At 39.7% G+C, this 20,320-nt stretch overlaps 2 protein-coding genes and 1 pseudogene across 2 annotated transcripts; all 3 read left to right on the top strand.

Moving 5' to 3' along the window:
- The first annotated feature begins 3,245 nt into the window (after positions 1–3,245).
- Positions 3,246–4,205, top strand: LOC105304770 (olfactory receptor 10Q1). The gene has a single exon (XM_011379050.1). It carries the CDS (start codon positions 3,246–3,248, stop codon positions 4,203–4,205), a length of 960 nt encoding a protein of 319 aa, XP_011377352.1.
- A 7,063-nt stretch (positions 4,206–11,268) lies between these two features.
- LOC105304769 (olfactory receptor 10W1) lies at positions 11,269–12,213 on the top strand. The gene has a single exon (XM_011379049.1). The coding sequence runs from the start codon at positions 11,269–11,271 to the stop codon at positions 12,211–12,213; it is 945 nt and encodes a 314-aa protein (XP_011377351.1).
- Positions 12,214–17,375: 5,162 nt separating this feature from the next.
- On the top strand, positions 17,376–18,221 carry LOC105304768 (annotated as a pseudogene).
- The last annotated feature ends 2,099 nt before the right edge of the window (positions 18,222–20,320 follow it).

The raw sequence follows: 20,320 nt of genomic DNA, 5'->3' as shown, positions 1-20,320 counted from the left end.
GTGTCAGACACTTTAACGGAATTGTTCCAACTCATCTGTCTTTCCTGTGTATGTCTTTGCAACATCTTTACTAGATTGTGAAGAAATTGTTATAGAATAAAAGAGAGAAATCCAAGAACCAAGGAATACAGCATAGACTCTACCTTCCAATAACCGATCTTGCTGGGTTGAGGTCTTAGGTTTGCCCTTAACTATGTAGTCTTCTAATTCCTTTACGATTTTGCTTTTTAAGAAGATAAGCTTTTTGGCCACCCAAAATAAATGTCAGTACATGGTAACTTAGGAAATGGATGTCAAAATAAATATTAGTCCATTATTCTATACTGTTTGTAGGGGCTGGCACTATATTAAGTGTCTTTCATTTATTGTCATTATATCACCACAGAAACCCTCCAGGCAAGAGCATTTCGTATTATTCCCATATCATAGATGAGGAAATTGAGGTCTAGAGATTTTATTTAAATTGTCCAAGATTATTCGGAACCCAAGCAGTCCAATGGCAGAAAACATGCTTTGAACTCCTCTCTTCTCCTCCCTTGCCTTTGCCATGTTTTATGGGCTCATATATTCAAAGACATTTTCCTATCTTATAGACTGTCTCTATTTTCCTGCACTGATTTTTGAATTTATAGAATTTAAAGTTATATCTTTATGACATATTATCATTTATGCTGCAATTTATAGCAAATGCAAAGCTCGCTCTTGTTCTTTCTTGAACATTTATTCTCACTTGATTGCTCTTCCAAATAAACTTAAAATCACATTATGAAATACGTGCAGAGGGACACAAAACACGTATCCACACTCAGGTTCTCTTGGGATTTATCAGATTCGCACCGACTACGTACATTATTTTGAAGGTACGTAATATTTTTTAAATATTGAGTTTTTTCATTGAAAAGAAAACTATAGCCATCACTTTAAACTTGTCTTAAGATAATAGACATATACTGATATTTTCTATTTGTGTGGCTATTGGTATGAGAGTGTTCTAAGTAATTATTGCTGGTATGGAGAAAACCTTTTGTGTTTTATGGAAAGTAAAAGCCCTTTCATCAAAAGCAGTTAGGGTCAGTGCTTGATCCATTAATGGAAAAGGCGGTTATAAGGAAATGGATTTTAAACTGTATGTGTTCCTTAAAATCTTCATTTAACCAAAAGCATATGATTGCACATTTTTATCACCAGCCTTCTGAGGTCTGAACAAACCTTTTCTGTGTGTTGACTGATCGTTGCAGACTGAAGTGTTTTTACGTGAACCATACTCACAAGTCCTTGCCTACAATTTGCAATGTCGATGATCTTAAAATGGAATGAAAACATAAAGACGTTTGTGGGGGGAAAAACACATGCTATATCATCTTTTTATGTTTTCTTTCCCCTCAAACATATAGAGCATTCGTGCCCATCTGAGCTAATTCATCAGTTAAATTACTTGTTTGCAACTCACTTTTATCAAATATTCCCATAACATTAAAATTTATTGGCATTGAAAAAACTATTTTTCACAGTCACAGTTCAACATTTCATACACTATTTTATTAACTTTAACAATATCAAGTGTACTTGGTTTGTTCACAGCTGGACACAAACACAGCTGATTTGATGAGCAGAAAGCTCAGCTAGAGGAAGTACGAGTGCTCAAATGCACAGGTGTTCAGCGTGGTGCGGACACCTGACAGTCTATTTTACAGGGGGGAAGGAGAAGAGGGTGGTTAAGTACGATCAGTTAACTATCGGCCATCTTTAAAAGTGTCATATCACTTCTAAGAACTTCTCAGTTGGCTGCCTTGGGGTCTCATAGGAATAATCAGATCTCTGTCATCTTTTTTGTTTGGGGATGACGGTTTGTTTTATATTTTAGAAATTCCAGAAATTGTGAGGGTAAAAAGAGTGATAGTTTTTACACGACAGTATTTTTTTTTTTGCCCCTTAAAAATATCTTTTTGTTTCTCAACTCAATCTAAACATCTTTGTATTTCAACAAGAGTATATGTCCATTTATATTTATTGTCCTAATTGTTTCATACTGCTTTTAACAACATTTTTTAAAAGATTTTGTTCTATATAATTCCTTATCCATTTTTGTTCTTTTTCTTTTGAACTATAACTTCATTCTTTCATTTTTTTCTCTTTAATATTTGGTAAAGACATGTATTATATATATTTAGAAAAAATAAAGAATATAAAAATAATAAATTTAATTATCCGCATCTCAATAATAATGTCGTTATACTGAATCATTGTGTAGAAATTAGTATGATATTTATGTATAATTATAGAAATATTTAGTATTATGAAATAAATATTTAGACATAACTGTTTTACTATGTTTTTATTCTCACAACTTACTTCTGTATCACAAAATACCCGACACTTAATTTTTATTTTGATTCAGTTTTAACGAACTAGATTGAGTTATTGCTTTAGCATGGATGGAAACAATATAATTCCAGAACCTCTGCAAATTTGAAAAAAAATCGAATATATGCATGACAACTGGATCGGGCATAGGATCTCTTAATCAGAATTTGTTTTCCTTAAAACATTTGGGATACTGATCCATCATCTCCTACATGTTTGTATCATAAAAAGTATATTGTAAATACAAATCTGCTGAAAAGTGGTGACTTTGTGAAAAGTGGTTACTTTTTCTTTCTTTTTTCCCTTCTAGGAAATTTCTAGTATCATTATCTTTCTTAACTCAGCAAGCTCCACTCTTGTTTTCGCTTACCACACATTGAAAGCTTCTACCTGTCGGTATATTTGAACTCTAAAGTCTTGGTCGATGAGCGAAGTCTTACAGAAAATACTTCAATAAGAAAATATATATTACTGGCATATGTTAGGGTAACATTAGAATAAAGCGGTGTTCCCTATCCTCTCTGAGACCAAAATATCCACATGAATATGAAGAATTCCAGATTTCGAAATTTAACATGTAAAATATGTAAAATGTGTGTCCACATTTATACAACTACAAATACTTTATGGAAGCAAAGAACTAGCACCTATGAATGCGTATGTAAAGGCTGATGATTCAAAAGATTTTGGAAGTCTGTTTCTTTTTCTTCAGAAACATACATATGAAAATTTCCAAAAATTCCTAGTCCACATATTTTGTTACAGTTAGGAAACTCCCATATCGGAAACGAAACTTAAAATCTTTTATCTTACTCAGGCAGGCAATAAGTCAGCTCAGCCCAGGAAGATTCAGGACTTTCTGTTCTTCTTCTGCAGGAGACATGTTTGCTAGGAGCGCCGCCCTCAACCAGTCCGGCCCCACTGAGTTCGTGTTCCGCAGGTTCACCACCGCCCCCCATTTCCAGGCTCTCCTCTTTCTCCTCTTTCTCCTCCTCTATCTGATGATCCTTTGCGGCAACGCGGCCATCATCTGGGTGGTGTGCACACACAGCTCCCTGCACACCCCAATGTATTTCTTCCTGTCTAGCCTATCCTTTATAGAAATCAACTACACCACCGTCGTGGTGCCCTTGATGCTTTCCAACATTTGGGGGAGCCGGAGGCACATTTCACTGGCTGGCTGTGGGACCCAAATGTTCTTTTTTATCACACTCGGTACTGTTGACTGTTTTCTCCTGGCAATCATGGCGTATGACCGCTATGTGGCCATCTGCCACCCGCTGCACTACACCCTCATCATGACTCAGAAGCTGTGCATCCAGGTGGTGGCCTTCGCCCTGGGCCTGGCGCTCTTCCTGACCGTGCAGCTCACGTCCTTAATCTTCACCTTTCCCTTCTGCGGGCACCTCCGGGAGATCAACCACTTCCTCTGTGATGTGCCTCCGGTCCTGCGGCTGGCCTGCGCGGACATCCACGTGCACCAGGCTGTCCTCTATGTCGTGAGCATCCTCGTGCTGACCGTCCCCTTCCTGCTCATCTGCGTCTCCTACGTGTTCATTACCTTGGCCATCCTGCGCATTCGCTCGGCGGAGGGTCGCCGCCGAGCCTTCTCCACCTGCTCCTCCCACCTCACCGTGGTCCTGCTGCAGTATGGCGTCTGCGCCGTGGTCTACATGCGTCCCCAATCTAGCTCCTCGCTGGATGAGGACCGCCTATTTGCCCTCGTTTACACTTTTGGCACCCCCTTACTCAACCCTCTGATTTACACCCTTAGGAATAAGGATGTCAAAAGTGCCCTGAAAAAGGTCATCAGTGGCAAAGGCACAACTAGAACTCCCTGAAGCTTAAGGGGGACTTGAAGGACATACCCGAGCATGTGACAACAATGAAACTTTCACATACAAATGCCAGATTTACATTTATTTCTCTACAATTTGTCTTTTCATTAATTCTATCTTCCTAATTCACTTAGTTGCTATAGTTCACACTCATTATTTTGAAGTTCTTTGAAACTTTAAAACTCTGAAAACTGGACAAGGATACTGTAGGCTGCTAGTCTAGTGTTCATTTAGCTCCAATTTAAAAGTTTATATGCCCTCTGAAGCAACTTTCTTATCTTGGAAGCTTCCTCCTGAGAAGCAGTAGTATTAATTGAGACCTTGATCAGCACTTTGGATGAAAAATGTCTGTAAAGATATTTCGCTTAGCCTAATATGTCTTCTGTTGTATTCGTCTTTGAAGTGTGACAAATAATTGCCTGGAAAATTTACCCATTTCTTTCATTAAACCTCTTTGGCATGTAACAACAGTCCCTGTGTGCTGGTCTAATCTGTGCTCCCACGTTTAATCCAGGAATGTGCAAATATTCTTTTTTGCTCCAGGGAAGACGGAGCAGAATCAATTTGTTCTAAGAATTAAAATACGTTGAGAGTAATTTTCAAATTTCTAACATAAAACCCTTCAGTTGTCAGAAAACAAGAGTGAGTCATCAAGTGGCATGGTCGAACTTTCTAGAGGTCATCCTCTATATTAGTCAGGGTTGTCCAGAGAAACCGAGCCAATAAGATGTTACACACACACACACACACACACACACACACACACACACACACACACACAAAGGAGACATTTATTTTAAGAATTGGCTCATGTGATTGTGGAGTCTGGCAAGTCCTAATTGTTCAACCCAGGCAAGAAGACTGGAAATTCCAGCAGGTGTTCATGTTGCAGTCTTGAGTCCAAAGGCATTCTGAGAGTTGGATCCCTTTTTTTTTTTTTGGCAGGGGAGGGCGAGTAGACCTCAGTCTTTTCTCCTAAGACGTTTAAATGATTGGATGAGGACTATCCACATTATGGTGAGTAAGGTGCTTTACACAAAGTCCATCAATTTAAATGTCAGTCACATCTAAAAAGCATCTTGACAGCAGCATCTTGACTGGTGTTTGACTAAACTACTGGGTACCATAGTCTAGCCAAATAGGCAAGTAAAATTAGCCATCAAAATCCACCCCTTGACAACTGGGCAGCCATACTCATCTCCTTAAACCATACCTGATCTCCAGTAAAGGCAATAACACAGTTATACTTCTGCCTAATTTGATTTGACTGTCCTACATATAACTGAAAACACGTTAACCCTTTCCCCAGAAAAGGATACAAAGTCCTTGGGCAATTTTGACCTTCTACTTGATATTCTGTAACTTAAATAGTATGATATAGAGTTACTTAAATACTGTCATGTGAAGTCATCACATCTTATGTTATACAGTAAAGGGATAAGAGAAAGAAAGAACACAGGCATACATACATACAAACATATAGATTAAAATAAAGAGGAAATACACATAAAATTACACTCATATTTTCTGCAACTGGTCATATGGTCAAAACTGGTATTAATCCCTTTTTCCAATACCTAGTCTATACTCTTTTTGTCTTCAGAAAGTGCACAGCTTATCATGGTTCTTTACCTATCGGGGTGACCCAAACTTTCATTCCTGAAGGATCTGAGACTTTAGCAGTCTTCAAAGTGCCATTGACCACTCCATTACACCAGATGCTGGGAAGCACGGTAAGACCATTGAATTCCATGAACCTGGGCCCATTTAGGTACTTCATTTGCTATGAAGTGAGTTTCTTGAGCAGAAGCAATGCTGTATGGAATACCATGACCATAATAAAACATTCTGTGAATCTATAGTTTTGGCAGAAGATTAAAGAGCAGGGAAGGTACATCTATATCCAGAGTAAGGGCAATTATGCATTGCGAACTGGAAAAATAATCACAAGGTGGGTTTAGGGATCCACTGGACCCACCATGAAGTGAACCTGAGCTAAACAATCCATTTATTACCTGGCCTCCATATGCACCTACTCTGACTGTGGTGACTATTGAGACTCTTGGAATTAGTGTCAGTTAAGAACCAGTAAAACACCAGTAAAGATGTTATAGCTCGGCCCTGCCTAGCTATCGGGATCTGACTATCCAGCACACACACACACACACACACACACACACACACACACACACACACACACACACATCAAAGCACTACATAAATCACTCTAGACCCACCACACAGAGGACTGTCTTTGAATAAATGGGCACTTGGGAGCATACTATCACACTCAGACTTACACAAATTATACATGACTAATATTATTTTCAAGGAACAAGCTAATATTATTTTCAAGGAACAAGCTAATTTATTAAGACTGATAGGAGTGTCTCCACTCAAGGAGAGTTAAACAAAGAAAGAGGCATGGAAAAGATAAAACATTTGATATGCATGAGATATGCTCTATTAAGTATACAGTACTATACGAGGTCCCATGGAAGCCAGATAAAATGTAAAATACTATCTCAGTTCTCCAGGGTGATAATAATTTGGGACTTGGGCAGAATCCAGCTATGACAATCTGGTGGTATGATCTCCTTGAAATAGGAGGTTCAGATGACCTTGATTAGAGAACTTCATTTTTCTCAGGAAATTTTTCAAGGCACTAAGGATGTTGCTAAAGGTTTCATATTGGTCTCTACTTTGACGAGCATACCCCAAACAGGGAATCCCAAGTGTAGGGACAGTTTTAGTTTGGACTAATTATCTGGTAACAGGAGATCAGCAATCACCAAAACTGCCTTCTGGGAGATGGAACTTATGAAGCAAAACCCTAGGTAGCTAAGTAATTTAGGCCAGGACTTTTGTTTGGGAAGGTTACTAAAGTCTCAGTCCCACTGGATGGTCTCTCCAGGCTCATGGTCCTCCCTGCTCTATCCATCATCTGCTGGGTCCTGTTCTTTATGAATATAACTGAGCAGACCCGTCATGTTGGAGCTAAGAAAAAGTCTTTTTCTACCTCCTTCTTAATTTACAAAGTTCCAGGCACCAGCTGACACCAACTTAGAAAAGTGAGTAGTGGCTTTACCGGTTGAGACTCCAGTATTTCTGAACTAGCTCAGACCAGGACTTACAGTATTTTCTCTGAATCCACTTGGAAGCACAGTTTTTCTCAGTAGAATGATAATAACTAATCAGTCAAAGAAATATTGAGAGAAGAAATAACAAAATTTTATACAGCTTGAGAGTTCATAAAAACATTCTCCTTATATGCTACCTCATTTAATCCTGACAGACAATACAGCAGACGTTATTAATATCACCCCTAATTAATATGGTGTCTTTCATAGATTCAAAGAAACGAGGGAAGAATTAGCATTTGTTATACAAATTAACAGGTTTTATACATCAAACCAAGTGTTCTAAACATTTTATCTTATTTAATCTCATCACAATCCTGTTGGATCTAAGTATTATTATTTACAATTTCTTAGCAGGAAGAAATAAAAAGTAATATTAGACAATCTGCCCAGAAAACAATGGTATTAATAGTAGACTGAGATTCTAGCATATGTCTGTTCAATGCCAAACCCACTAACCCCACTTTTAAGATCATACTTATTGAACTCTTGGAGAGCTGTTTTAGCCTAGACTCTCTAGATTTCCAGAATGCGAATGAATCATTTTTCTCATCCTATTCTTTCCAACTGGGCTGGGCTAGCTGGAGAGGTCAAAGGAAAGATGAGGGTGTGATGTGGGATGTGACTGGGAGGCACTGGGAGATTTCTGGGGATGATGCTGAAGGGCTCTTATCTCATCTCTATCTGATGCAACAGGATAGAGAATCCTAGAAACTAGCAGTTGGCTGCCCTTGAACTTAAATGTTTTACTAAATATTTAGTAAAAACTTGGAATAAGACATTGATCATATGTTGACATAGTAAGTTTCACTCTCTTGGAACCACAAAATCCACTATTTTATCTATCCAGAATATGGACCTCATGACTCTGCCTATCCCTCTTCTCCTAGTTAATTTTCATTCTTTAATCTAAGCTTAAATATTACTTCCTCCAGGAAGCCTTTTCAGAATCACCTAATCACAAACTATGCCGGGCCCCATGTTGGATAGTCTTTTAACACACTATTATTATTCAAAGCAGTTAATCAGCTCTATGATCTGTCATCTATCTATCCATCCATCCCCTCACCTATCTATCTATACATATGCCATGTTCTTTAATTAACAGTGTCTGCCTCTCGAATTAAGATGTAATATCCACTTGAGCACAGACTGTACCATTTTGATCACCATTGTGTGTGGTGCTTCTTGGTACTTAATACATAAAAATCAAATGTGAGTGACTTAAGAAAAGATGGTTAAGATGTGAAGTGACAAATTAAAGATTTTCTAAAGATCTCAATGCTGGCAGTCTAGAACATGGACAAATCTTTTTAGAATGGTGGGTGATGATTTGTTGCTCCAAAAATACAAAAAAATGGACTAGTAATTTTACATCTGAGGAGCTAAATATCAGTGTAAGTGTGAGGAGAAAACCAAGCAATTGAACACAAACCTGTGAGTTAATCTGATTTTTTATTAGATTGAAGAAATAGATCGCCCATGACTATACGGGTGATGTTCAAATCTTTGTAATGCTGACCACCCCTGAGACCTGTCCTATGCAACACACTTTTAAGGAAGATATTTTTTTAAAAAAGGCTTTCCAGAGCTAAAATTGTGAGAAATATCAAATCCATGCCATACAGGAATAGCTAAATAAATCAGGATGAAAATGTAGGACTGCATAATAATGGCTTTAGTATCTGAATTGATTCATGTAGAAATTGCCCAATGATATAAAACAGAATGAATATGTAGAAATTGAACAGAGGTAGATTCCAGCCGATTACAAGAAAGCACTTTCAGAGCATCGATCCTTCCAAAGATGGAGCAAGAGAGCCAGGAGGTAATGAGATTTCCTGGGCACTGAAGGTGACTTGATGTCCAGATACTTTATTGGAGATTCAAGTATCTAATACGAGACTGAACTAAGCAATGCCTGAGGTCCCTTTCAACTCCAGGAATTCCTGACCTATGATAGCTCTGATGTAAGTATTTTATTATAGATCCTGGAGAGCACCATTAAGATGATGAGTGTGACTGACTGTAACAAAATTCTCAGAAGTCATCATCAGCACACACATTTCAAAGTCCTCCATCATAATATAGGTGGTAGACTAGCCTCATGACATCGGTTTGTCATAGCCCTAGATACGCTACCCTTGAGCGATGGGGCAATGGGATTTTTTCCACAGTGCAGCCCAAATGTTTTCTATAATTAGAGCCACTAAAGTGATTTCCATAAGGGCTCTTTAAAAAGTGATTTGATTATGAAATAATTTTAAAAATGAAAAAGGGTATCAATGGCATGTTTTTTACAATGTATTTATCTGCTCAACATACAATTCTTGAGTGTCTACAATTTGCGCATCATTAGGTTGGTGATATAGGGAGATAAAATATAAATAAGGGAGGATGGCTGCCCTTGAACTTACAAATAAGAATGATGGTTATCTGATATGAGGCTGCTGTTACTGTGGACTAGGCATTGTGGTAGATACTTTACATTATGATCTCGTTTAATCTGGACAACCCTTAGGGCAAAGTACAATTATTATCCCCATTTTTCAAATAAAAATATCATACTAACTATGTATGGTGACAGATGGTTACTAGACTTATTGGGGTGATCACTTCGTAAGATATATAAATGTCTAATCACTATGTTGTACACCTGAAACTAATAATAATATTGTATGACAATTATAATTTTAAAATAAATTTCAAGAAAAGAACCATGGATTCAGAGAAGTTATATATTGCCCTGAGTCACTGAGCTGGGAGATGAGATTTTTCAACCCACACCATTTAATTTCAAAACTGACTTTGGACTGATACCCCGCCCCTCCTCTGCGTGTTGTAATACAATGTGAAATATGCTCAGTGACATTAGAAATAATTCAAAGCATTATTGAAATTCAGAAGAGAAAAAAGAGGATGAATGAAACGGATACTATTTGTGAACCGTTGGACAAAGAAGTTGTTCGTGCCCTGAGTGCTCTTAATATTTAGGACCGTCTATATACTTACACATGATCTTCCAATATCACTACAGATTGAGAACCCTTCTGCGTACACAATGTTGGCTCTTGCCTTTTGGGTGTGCGTGTGGTCATAACATAAAATTAAATACACGACGTAAGATTTACTATCCTCGCCATTTTCAAGTACGCAGCACAGTGCTGTGAACCATATACAGATCTCCAGACATGTTTATGGTACAAAACTGAAGTTCTATACCCACCGAACAACTCCCTTTCCCCACTCCCCTTTGTCCCTGGCAACCACCAGTCCCCTTTCAGTTTCTACAAGTTTTACTACTTCAGATACCTCAGACAGGGGGAATCATGCTTTAGTTTTCTTTTTGTGACTGACTTATTTCACTTTGCATAATATCCTCAAGGTTCACCTATGTTATAGCGTATGATAGGATTTCACTCTTTGTTAAGGCTGAATAATATCCCTTTCTATCTCTACAGTGCATGATCTTTGTCCGATCATCTGTTGATAGACAATTAAATTGCTTCCATCCCTTGGCTACTGTGAATAATGCTACAAAGAACGCAACTTTCTGCCCTCACTTTTATAACCTCTGCACCCCAAAATTCCGTGACACTTCCTTGTAACTTTATTGAAAGCATTGAATTTTAATCTCATTTCTACTGAAAAGAGCTTTTAATCTCCCAAACTTCCTCTGAGTATTTTCCTCAAAAGTTTTGTATGTAATCTAGCTCAATTCTTGGCAGTTAGGAATGAAGTTGTAGTTATTTATGTGAAAAGATTTGGTTTAAAAGGAGGGAAAAGAGAACTAGTCCTAATTCTTTTCATTTCTAACTCCAATCTGGATTAGATTATACCGGGGCTTAGAGTGTGAGCCAGGATTTTTTCAATCCGATTGTTCCTTCTGTTCCCGTAACTAGCGACACAGTAAGCCTGTTAGCTCAATGACCTGGGGAAATCGCTCCGTGTTGATGGAGTTTGTGTTCCTGGCCTATCCCTCGCACCTCGAGCTGCGTGTCCTGTCTTTCCTCGGTGTCAGCCTGGTTTATACACTGATCATCAGCGGGAATGTCCTCATCGTGGTGGCCATCCACACGGAAGCCCGCCTACACACACCCATGTACTACTTCCTGGGCAGCCTCTCAGGGGTGGAAATATGCTACACTGCTGTGGTGGTGCCTCACATTCTGGCCCACATCCTACAGTCAGAGAAGACCATCACTGTGCTGGGCTGTGCCACGCAAATGGCTTTCTTCATCGGACTTGGCAGTGCCGACTGCTTGCTCCTGGCTGTGATGGCCTATGACCGGTATGTTGCTATTTGCCACCCCTTGCGGTACCCTCTCATCATAACCATGACGCTCTGTGTCCGCTTGGTCATTGCTTCTGTGGTCATCGGCTTGTTCCTGTCCTTGCAGCTGGTGGCCTTCATCTTCTCTCTGCCATTCTGCCAGGCCCGGGGTCTAGAGCACTTCTTTTGTGATGTGCCACCAGTGATGCGTCTCGTCTGTGCCAACAGCCACATCCATGAGCAGTCGGTGCTGGTGGCAGCCACGCTAGCCATTGCCGTGCCTTTCCTCCTCATCGCCACCTCCTACGCCTTCATCGTGGCTGCTGTGCTCAAGGTCCAGTCATCAGCTGGCCGCCACCGGGCCTTCTCCACCTGCTCGTCCCACCTCACTGTGGTCCTGCTGCAGTATGGCTGCTGTGCCTTCATGTACCTGCGCCCCAACTCTAGCTACGACCCCAAGCAGGACCAGTTCATCTCACTGGTGTACACACTGGGAACCCCACTGCTCAATCCACTGATCTATGCCCTGAGGAACAGTGAGATGAAGGAAGCCCTCGGGAGGGTTCCTGCCAGGAGCTGTCTCTCCCGGGACCACTAGAGGAGTGTATGACCTGTCAGACAACGGATCCAGTCCAGGCCCTGTAAATCCCCATGCAACTGGGATTTCTCTCAGCTATGTTAAAACTGATATTTTAAAATGCTACAAATTCTCTTGATACTGTTTAGCTACCAGAGTACCAGAGACCTTTCAAATGATTCTACCATTTTAGTAGACTCAGGAATTTTTCTGCTAGAAAAGAAATGAACAAATGAGCATAATAGAAAGTGACAAGTATAACACTGTATCTCAGGTGTCAGCTGGAAACAGCTGTGTCCTTCAGTAGATTTTAATTTAAAAATATAATAAAAAAATTATATGCTGAAGTATGAGCGAGGGAACCAATAAGGGGCGACAACACTCTTACATACTAGCCATTCTGACCCCCAGACCTCACTGGCAAAGAGAAGGTACAGTGTTACTAGAGACTAGCGAGAACTAGATCTAGCAAGAGAAACCATTTGGTAAGAACTGTGGCTTTAGAAGAAAAAGCAGCAATTGGCATAACTGTGACCATGTAAGGACAGAGCAGGAAGATAAATACCCCAACCTCTCTCTCCTTGGATCCTCACATCCCCTATCGTGTCTCCCATTGGCCAAACCCATCTGGGAGCAAGGGAGCAGGGGATACGGAATGATTCCATTCTCAGAGGTTAACCTTCCGAGACAGGGTAGAGCAGAGATGGACCTTGAGAGTTAGGGACAAACAGGGAATAATTAGAAAAAGATTGTTTATGGTAGTATTTTATGTAAAACTGAAAATATGTTCACAATGCAATTTCCCCATAATAAAGTATTTGCTAAACAACTATTGTGTGAAAGAGTTTTTTCTTTTTCTTTGTGGCTGTCCTTTTATTTATTCGTGTATTTAGTATATTTAAAGCATCTAAATGTACTAGGCATTAACTTTCCGAGAAACAATACAGAAGGGTCCTACATGTCTGTGACCTCCTGCGTCCTTGTTCATTGATGTCCATTCCCATGGCCACGCCCTAGCTTATTTTTCAATCTTATATTTCTGTTTTCAAATACTAGTTACTAGCTAACACTAGTACTTACTATGTACCATAAATATATATATTCTCTGAATCTTCAAAACTCCTGTGAAGGAAGACTGTGTTTATTCTATTTCCATGATGAAACTAATTCACAGACGTGAATGACCACTGCCTTCTGCAAACTCTTTTTCCTAGACATCTCGCCATATGATCACAGCTTCATGAGTGATCCCAAAGCAAGACCAGGAAGAAATGGCTCTGCCGCCTACCAGTTTGCGAGAAATAATAGACGGTTGTTATTTTAAGCTGCTAAGTTTCAGAATCGTTTGTCGTGCAGCAATAAATAATGGATACAGGCATTGGTACCTAGAAGTGGCGTGTTGCCATAGCAGAGACACAAAGTATGTGGCCTTGGTTCGGGAATGATCTGAGGCTTTAAAAACAGCAAGGAGGTTGTCAGTAAAGTTGGATATATGGCAAATGAACTGTTAGTGGGTCTGAAAACATGTGAACCCGTGGAGTGAAACCTTTAAAAAATTCATAGAAAACATACAAAAAAAGTTATTTGTACTGATTAGTATTGCATTGTATTTATTGTATTGCAGTGTGCTGTATTGTATTGCATTGTATTGTACTGTATTGATAAAAGCACAATCGACTGTGACAAAAAGGGACATGGCCAGTCTGTAAGAACAACAACAAAAAGATCCTTGCCTTTCGACTTTGTACAGACAGGAAGCCAGCTAAGAAAGCTACTCAAGTGCAAACATGGACCTTTTTTTATATAAATGAAAGAACTTCCCCAGGACATAGACCCAGGGAGTAGAGCCAACATCTGCAAATCACAGAGGATTAGGAAACCAGTCCTACAGAACGTAAGTGAGCTGTAATAAAGGAACGTCCGCTGCTGCCAGTAGAGAACCCTGGCGACGTGCCCCAATTGGGTCAGAATTGCTACGGACTGGTGACAACTATGTGCCTCCTTTTTCTCCCTACTTTTGAATAGAAGTGTCCAGTATGGGCCAAATTGGGGACTGACGCTCATTGCAAAATCCAAGATTTTGAGTCAGGATTATAATTTTTATCATTGAGATTTGTTTTATGTTTTCGTTGTGATGTCACATGTGCCTTTGAAAAGAATGTGTATGCTGTAAGTATTGAGTGCAGTCAATTAAGTTAGCTAAGGTATCGTTCTAATCTTCTATATTCTTATGAATTTTTGCCTACTTCTGTTCTCAATTACTGATAGAAGTGGGTTAAAATCTACAACTATGATTGCAGATTTGTCCATTTCTTCTTTCAGTTCTGACAATTTTTGTTTCCCGTATGTTAAAGAGCTCTGTTATTAGATGTATACGTATTTAGTGGTGTTATATCTTATTGAAGGATTAACCGTTTTGTCATTAAGCAATATTCTTTATTATTGTTGGTAATATCACTGGTCCTGAAATCTCCTTTGTCGGATCTTAATTTACCCACATCGTCTTCTGTATGATTAGCATTTGCGTGATACATATTGTTATTCCTTTTGGTTTCTATCTATATTTTCTCACACATAGAGTGTGCCTCTTGCAAAGAGCCTATATCTCATCCTTTTTTCTTTTTAATCCAATCTGATTAGAGTGTGTATGTTTCATCTTCCTATGTGTTTTTCATTGATCCCATCTCTTCTTTGTTCCTTGTTTTCTCCTCCTTGGCCTCTTTTTGAATTTATGAAACACTTTTTATCTCTAGTCATTTCTTAGCTATTATATTTTGTAGTTGCAGTCTTATCACAGCCTACTATGAATTATTATGATACCGCTGCAGTAAATATGTAGGAAGATTTTGAAGTATATCTGTGTTCTTATTGTAACATTTTAGTTATAAATTTCATCATAGATTGCTATTTTTGTTTTAAGCAGTCAATACTTCTTAAAGGAATTCTACAAGTAGTCTTTTATATTTTTATATTAATTTTAAGAATATTTTCACTGGGTATAGAATGCTTGGAATGCTCTTTTGTCTTTCACTTCTTTAAAGATGCCCGTCCATTGCCTTCTGGTTCTCATTTTTCTGATAAGAAATCGCTTGTATTCTTGTGGAGTTTTTTCCCATATGAATGTGAAATTGTTTTCCCTTTATCTTTGATTTCCAACCATATCACTATGATGGACCCAAAAGATGTGTGTGTGTGTGTGTGTGTGTGTGTGTGTTGAGGGGTGGGGGGACCCATTTTCTTAAAACAAAAAGAAAACCAGGCTTGAAAATTCCCTTAACAGACAAAACCCCTTAGGCGGTATAAGCAAAACTTAACCTAGCTTTTTTCATGAACAGAAGTAAAAATTAATTTAGGTAATTCCTTGAAAATCCTTCTGATAATGATAAATAAAATTTAAGTTATCTTCCTAAAATGGTAGAAGATAATCACTTTTAACCAATCCCCCACCATGTGCAAATTCCCATTGTAATAACCAATTGTTGTACAAGTTCAACAGCTTGCTCATTCTCACTTGATAAGCCATTCTGTGATGAGATGCTTCTGAAATGCTGATCACTTTCAGTTTGAAGTCTCCCTAATCTTGGTGTTCTTCTTGCTCAAGAAAATTTTCTTCTCAAGTAAAGTTCTCTAAATTTTTTGACACTTGTATTTAACAACACATCCAAATGCAAAATACGTTCATCCTATCCCAACATCCCCCAAAGCCTCAACCCATTACAGCATCAGCTCAAGTCCAAAATCTCATCTGAATGTCATTAGCTCAAGAGTCCCGTATCTCATCATCTAAATCATCGAAATCAAGGTCTTAGATGAGACTCTGAGTATAAACCATGCTTGGGCAGAATTCCTCTCCATCTGTGGACCTGAAAAACTAGAAAACAAGTTATGTCTTCCCAAAACAAAATAATGAGACAGGTGTAGAATAACAGTTACAGACATTCCGTTTCAAAAGAGAGAAAAATGGAAGCAAGAAAGAAGTTATTGGTCCCAACCAATTTTGAAATCAAACAGGGCAGACTTCATTAATTTTCAAGACCTGGGGATAATCTTCTCTACCTCATGGCTCCACCTCTGGGCCCAGAGTTTCACCCTCTGTGGTCCACCGCACTGCTCTCTAGGCTCTACCCCCAGAGTCATCTTTTCTTTTTCACGAAGGGTAGCACACGTCTGCAGTTGAGTAGTCTAATCAGCTTGTTTCCTGCTTGTCGAATTTCAAGAGTCTAATAGCCTTTTCTTCTTCATTCTTTTCTTTTTTTTATATGCTTAATATAATTTTATTTGGCTACTTCTTTTTCTGAAGCGAAAAGTATTATTTATCATGTATTCTGTGGTTTCCAAAATTGTTGGAATGGCTGAACAAGTAGATAAAGCTTCCAGGAACAATTTCTAGTCCCAGCATTTCACTGTTTCTGCCAGAGTCCAAAAGCCACCAAACCAGGAAGCTGCTTACTACACAATCTTGCCCCCTGAGCTATGATCCTTGCCAACAAAATGGGTACCTTGCATCTTTGCTTGCTTTTCTCCTTTAATGTTTTATTGAGATATAAATGACATTCAACATTATGTTAGTTTCTGGTGACACAGACACATAGGTATCACTGGTAAAATGTCTTTCTCTTTTTACTCTGGTATTTTAAATCCAATTGACAAGGGCTAACTTTTTGCTTTTTATTAAACTAGAGAGTTGGATAGTTGTAGACATTTTCAAAATTATTTAAATAGAAGTGTTCACTTTTCTGGTAAATTCTTATTGAAATATGAGATACATATAGAGAATTTCACAGATCCTAAGTGTACAGCCTGATCTATTTTTTACACAGTAGATACACTAGTATAACTACTACCAAGATTAAGAAATCGAACAAATCTAGTAACGGTGCAGGCATCTTTCGTGTCACCGGAAACATCTACAGATGAGTCTGTCTCCCATTCATGACGGTTTCCATGGAAAACGACCCCATACCTTCTATTGCGCACATATTCCAAGCACCGAAATTGGAATCTGGATATTAAATAGGTAATTCTGAGTCAAAGTTAAAGTCCCTGCTTTTCTTCAAACAGTAACATAACTCAGGAAAGGGAGATTTGACACTTTCTGTTCTTTCGCAGGAGACACATTTGCTAGGCGCCCTGTCCTCAACCAGTCCCACCCCACTGAGTTTGAGTCCCATGTGTTCACCGGAATGTCCAGCCTGTCCTTCATAGAGGTCAGCTACAACACCATTGTGGTACCCTTGATGCTCTCCAATGTTGTGGGGGGCCCGGAAGCCCATTTCACAGGCAGGCTGTGGGGCCCAAATGTTCTATTTTCTCACACCTGGTGGTGCTGACTGTTTTCTCTTTGCAATCATGGCCTCTGATGCCTATGTGGCCATCTGCTACCCGCTGCACTACACCCTCGTCATGACTCAGAAGCTGTACATCCAGGTGGTGGCCTTTGCCCTGGGCCTGGTGCTCTTCCTGACCATGCAGCGCACGTCCTTAATCTTCACCTTGCCCTTCTGGGAGCACCTACGGGCGATCAACCACTTTCTCTGTGCTGTGCCTCCGGTCCTGCAGCTGGCCTGCGCGAACATCCGCGTGCACCAGGCTGTCCTCTATGTCGTGAGCATCCTCGTGCTGACCCTCCCCTTCCTGCTCATCTGCGTCTCCTACATGTTCATCGCCTCCGCCATCCTGCGCATCCGTTCGACGCAGGGTCGCCGCCCCGCCTTCTCCACCTGTTCCTCCCACCTCACCGTGCTCTTGCTGCAGTATGGCGTCTGTGCCGTGGTCCACCTGCATCCCCCGTCCAGGGCGTCAGCCTTTGAGGACCTCCAAATAGCTCTGATCTACACCTTTGTCGCCCCCTTACTCCACCCCTGATTTACACTCTGCGGAGCAAGGAAGTCGAAGGTGCTCTGGAGAATATCGTCATCGGTGTATCAGCCTCTGACACCAATCGAAGGCTTAGGGGAACGGGGGATGGGGTGTGTCTGAAGGTCGCCTTGATAATGAACTCCATCCAAATGACGAAAGTAGAATTTTAATATCAACTTTCTCACACTTTGCAACTGAGATTTTGATTTTGCCATATTTGCCCTATATTATCCACAGTCTACAGTCATTTTCCGGAAGTGTTTTGAATAAGATTTGAAAAATTTGAACAAAACCTTCAGTGTAGGAGCTCTAGTCTGCTAGCCCTCACTTAAAGGTTCACAGCTAACCATGGCAATTGCTCTGTCTGGGACCCCACCCCCACCTCACGTACCCTGTGAATAAAGTCATCAATACATTAAGACAACCCGCCTCTTGAAGAGGCAATGATGTTAATTTATCCTGTGAAAGATGCCTCAAGTAAGGACTACTCATTAAAACATATAATTCTGTCAAAGAAATATATTTTATGATTGTGTTAGATACAAATGTATGGCAAACTATAGCTTATTTAATGCAACAATTTGCCTTCACTCCATGCATCCCAACTGCTCGCCTGGGTTTTCTGTCATCCTGCCAGGCCAGGGAGTGGTCAGGAATTAACACGCACTGACGAGGCACTCTCTGTGTGACAGCCTTGCCACGGTGTGGAAAACTGCCTCCTGTGGATGCCAGCACTGCCTGCAGGAGCCGGCTATGCTGCTGGCTTTCAGGCTGTCTTGGCCCTTCCTCCTTTCTCACCTCTTCCTAGGTCTCCTAATGTCTGCTGCTCAGAGATCCAATCAGCAGGTGGCACCACTGATCCTCCTACCTCAGCAAGGTCCCGCTGCTGGATGACTGACCGGTTTCCTGTCCCTGTGCCACGACCACAGATAAACCCTCAAGGAGAATCGGCTTTCCTCTCTGGTGTCTACAGCTGACACCACGCTGCTCAACCTTCTCATTTACGCCCTGAGGACCCATAAGCTGAAGAGGGCATTGGGGACAGTTCTTAAGGAGAATGACCTTGCCACAACAACTGTCAGGCAGGGGTCTGGATCCCGCCCCTAAAGTTGACTTAGTTAACCTCGAGTCCAGGAAGAGAATGAGTGTTTGCCAGTGGATGTTAAAACTGATCTAAGAAATTAGTGTAACACAGTATACTTGAAATTGTATGTAAATTAACATTTAATAATAAGGTACAATGTTTATCATTTTAACTAAATAATAAAAGCAAGAAACAAACCTATATTTATAATAGAAGCCCAATTTTATAAAAATGTATATGCATAATGATGAATAGAAAAACACCAAAAAGTTATTATCTGTGATTTGTAAAATTATGCATATTTTTCTTCTTCATTAACTAATACATTTCAAATCATCTTTTTAAAAATGTGACTGTGTTCCTCTTATATCAGAAAAATAATAATTTCTAAAAGTTCTCTGAGGCTCATATAGATTCATTTGACACATAAACCCCTCATCGGCACAGCATAATCCTTCTTCACTTTTCATATTTTTTTTAGATCAGCATTTTTTGTCTTGGTTACTCTTGTATCTCTTCAAAACTACTTTCGATGCTTTAAATTTTTTAATCCAATGCCACATGAGAATAAGGAGTACGAACTACAAAGTGTTACTTATTCTGGGAACAGTCATGGACTTAATATATTAGAAATGTCTTTGGTTCCAACTAGATGTTGGAGAAGGGGAGCAAACCCTCTGGTTGGCAGGTTACGTATGAACATATCGAGGCCAAGTCACATCAGAACATAATGAATCAACTGGATGTACACGCTGGGCTAGGCGTTGTCTGGAGTGCCAACGAAAGGGAGTTTGCAACTGCATTTTCATGACTCCTTTCATTGGTATTTAATGTCACAAATCATACAGAAAATTAACTTGGAACTCATAAAGGAGAGGGTGAAATAATACTTTGTTGAGAAGAAGGCCCCGAAGGCTGGGTCAATCCTTTCAACTGAATTACTGGGCTCCCCCAGTTACCTTCCTGTACCTATTTTAGCTGAATGGAATGATCTTCTCCTCCTTCTTAGTGAAAAATTCTTTCCTTAATGTGAGAGTCTTTCCATGAAGTTTTTTATTAGATTCTGGAGTTAGAACACTGAGTGGAGTGTATCATGAGTCAAATGATGGGACTGAAATGTCGATCAATGATGTTTCGCTTGAGAAAATGATGCCCACCCATAACAAGGTAGCCTCCTGGTAACAT

This window comes from Pteropus vampyrus, unplaced genomic scaffold, assembly GCF_000151845.1.
Source record: "Pteropus vampyrus isolate Shadow unplaced genomic scaffold, Pvam_2.0 Scaffold352, whole genome shotgun sequence".
NCBI lineage: Eukaryota > Metazoa > Chordata > Mammalia > Chiroptera > Pteropodidae > Pteropus > Pteropus vampyrus.
The sequence above is the reverse complement of the archived record's forward strand: the minus strand, read 5'-3'. Positions and strand labels throughout refer to the sequence as shown.

Excerpts from the sequence above, each read along its gene's own strand:
- LOC105304770 (XM_011379050.1), top strand. The coding sequence starts at position 3,246 with ATGTTTGCTAGGAGCGCCGCCCTCAACCAGTCCGGCCCCACTGAGTTC.
- LOC105304769 (XM_011379049.1), top strand. The coding sequence starts at position 11,269 with ATGACCTGGGGAAATCGCTCCGTGTTGATGGAGTTTGTGTTCCTGGCC.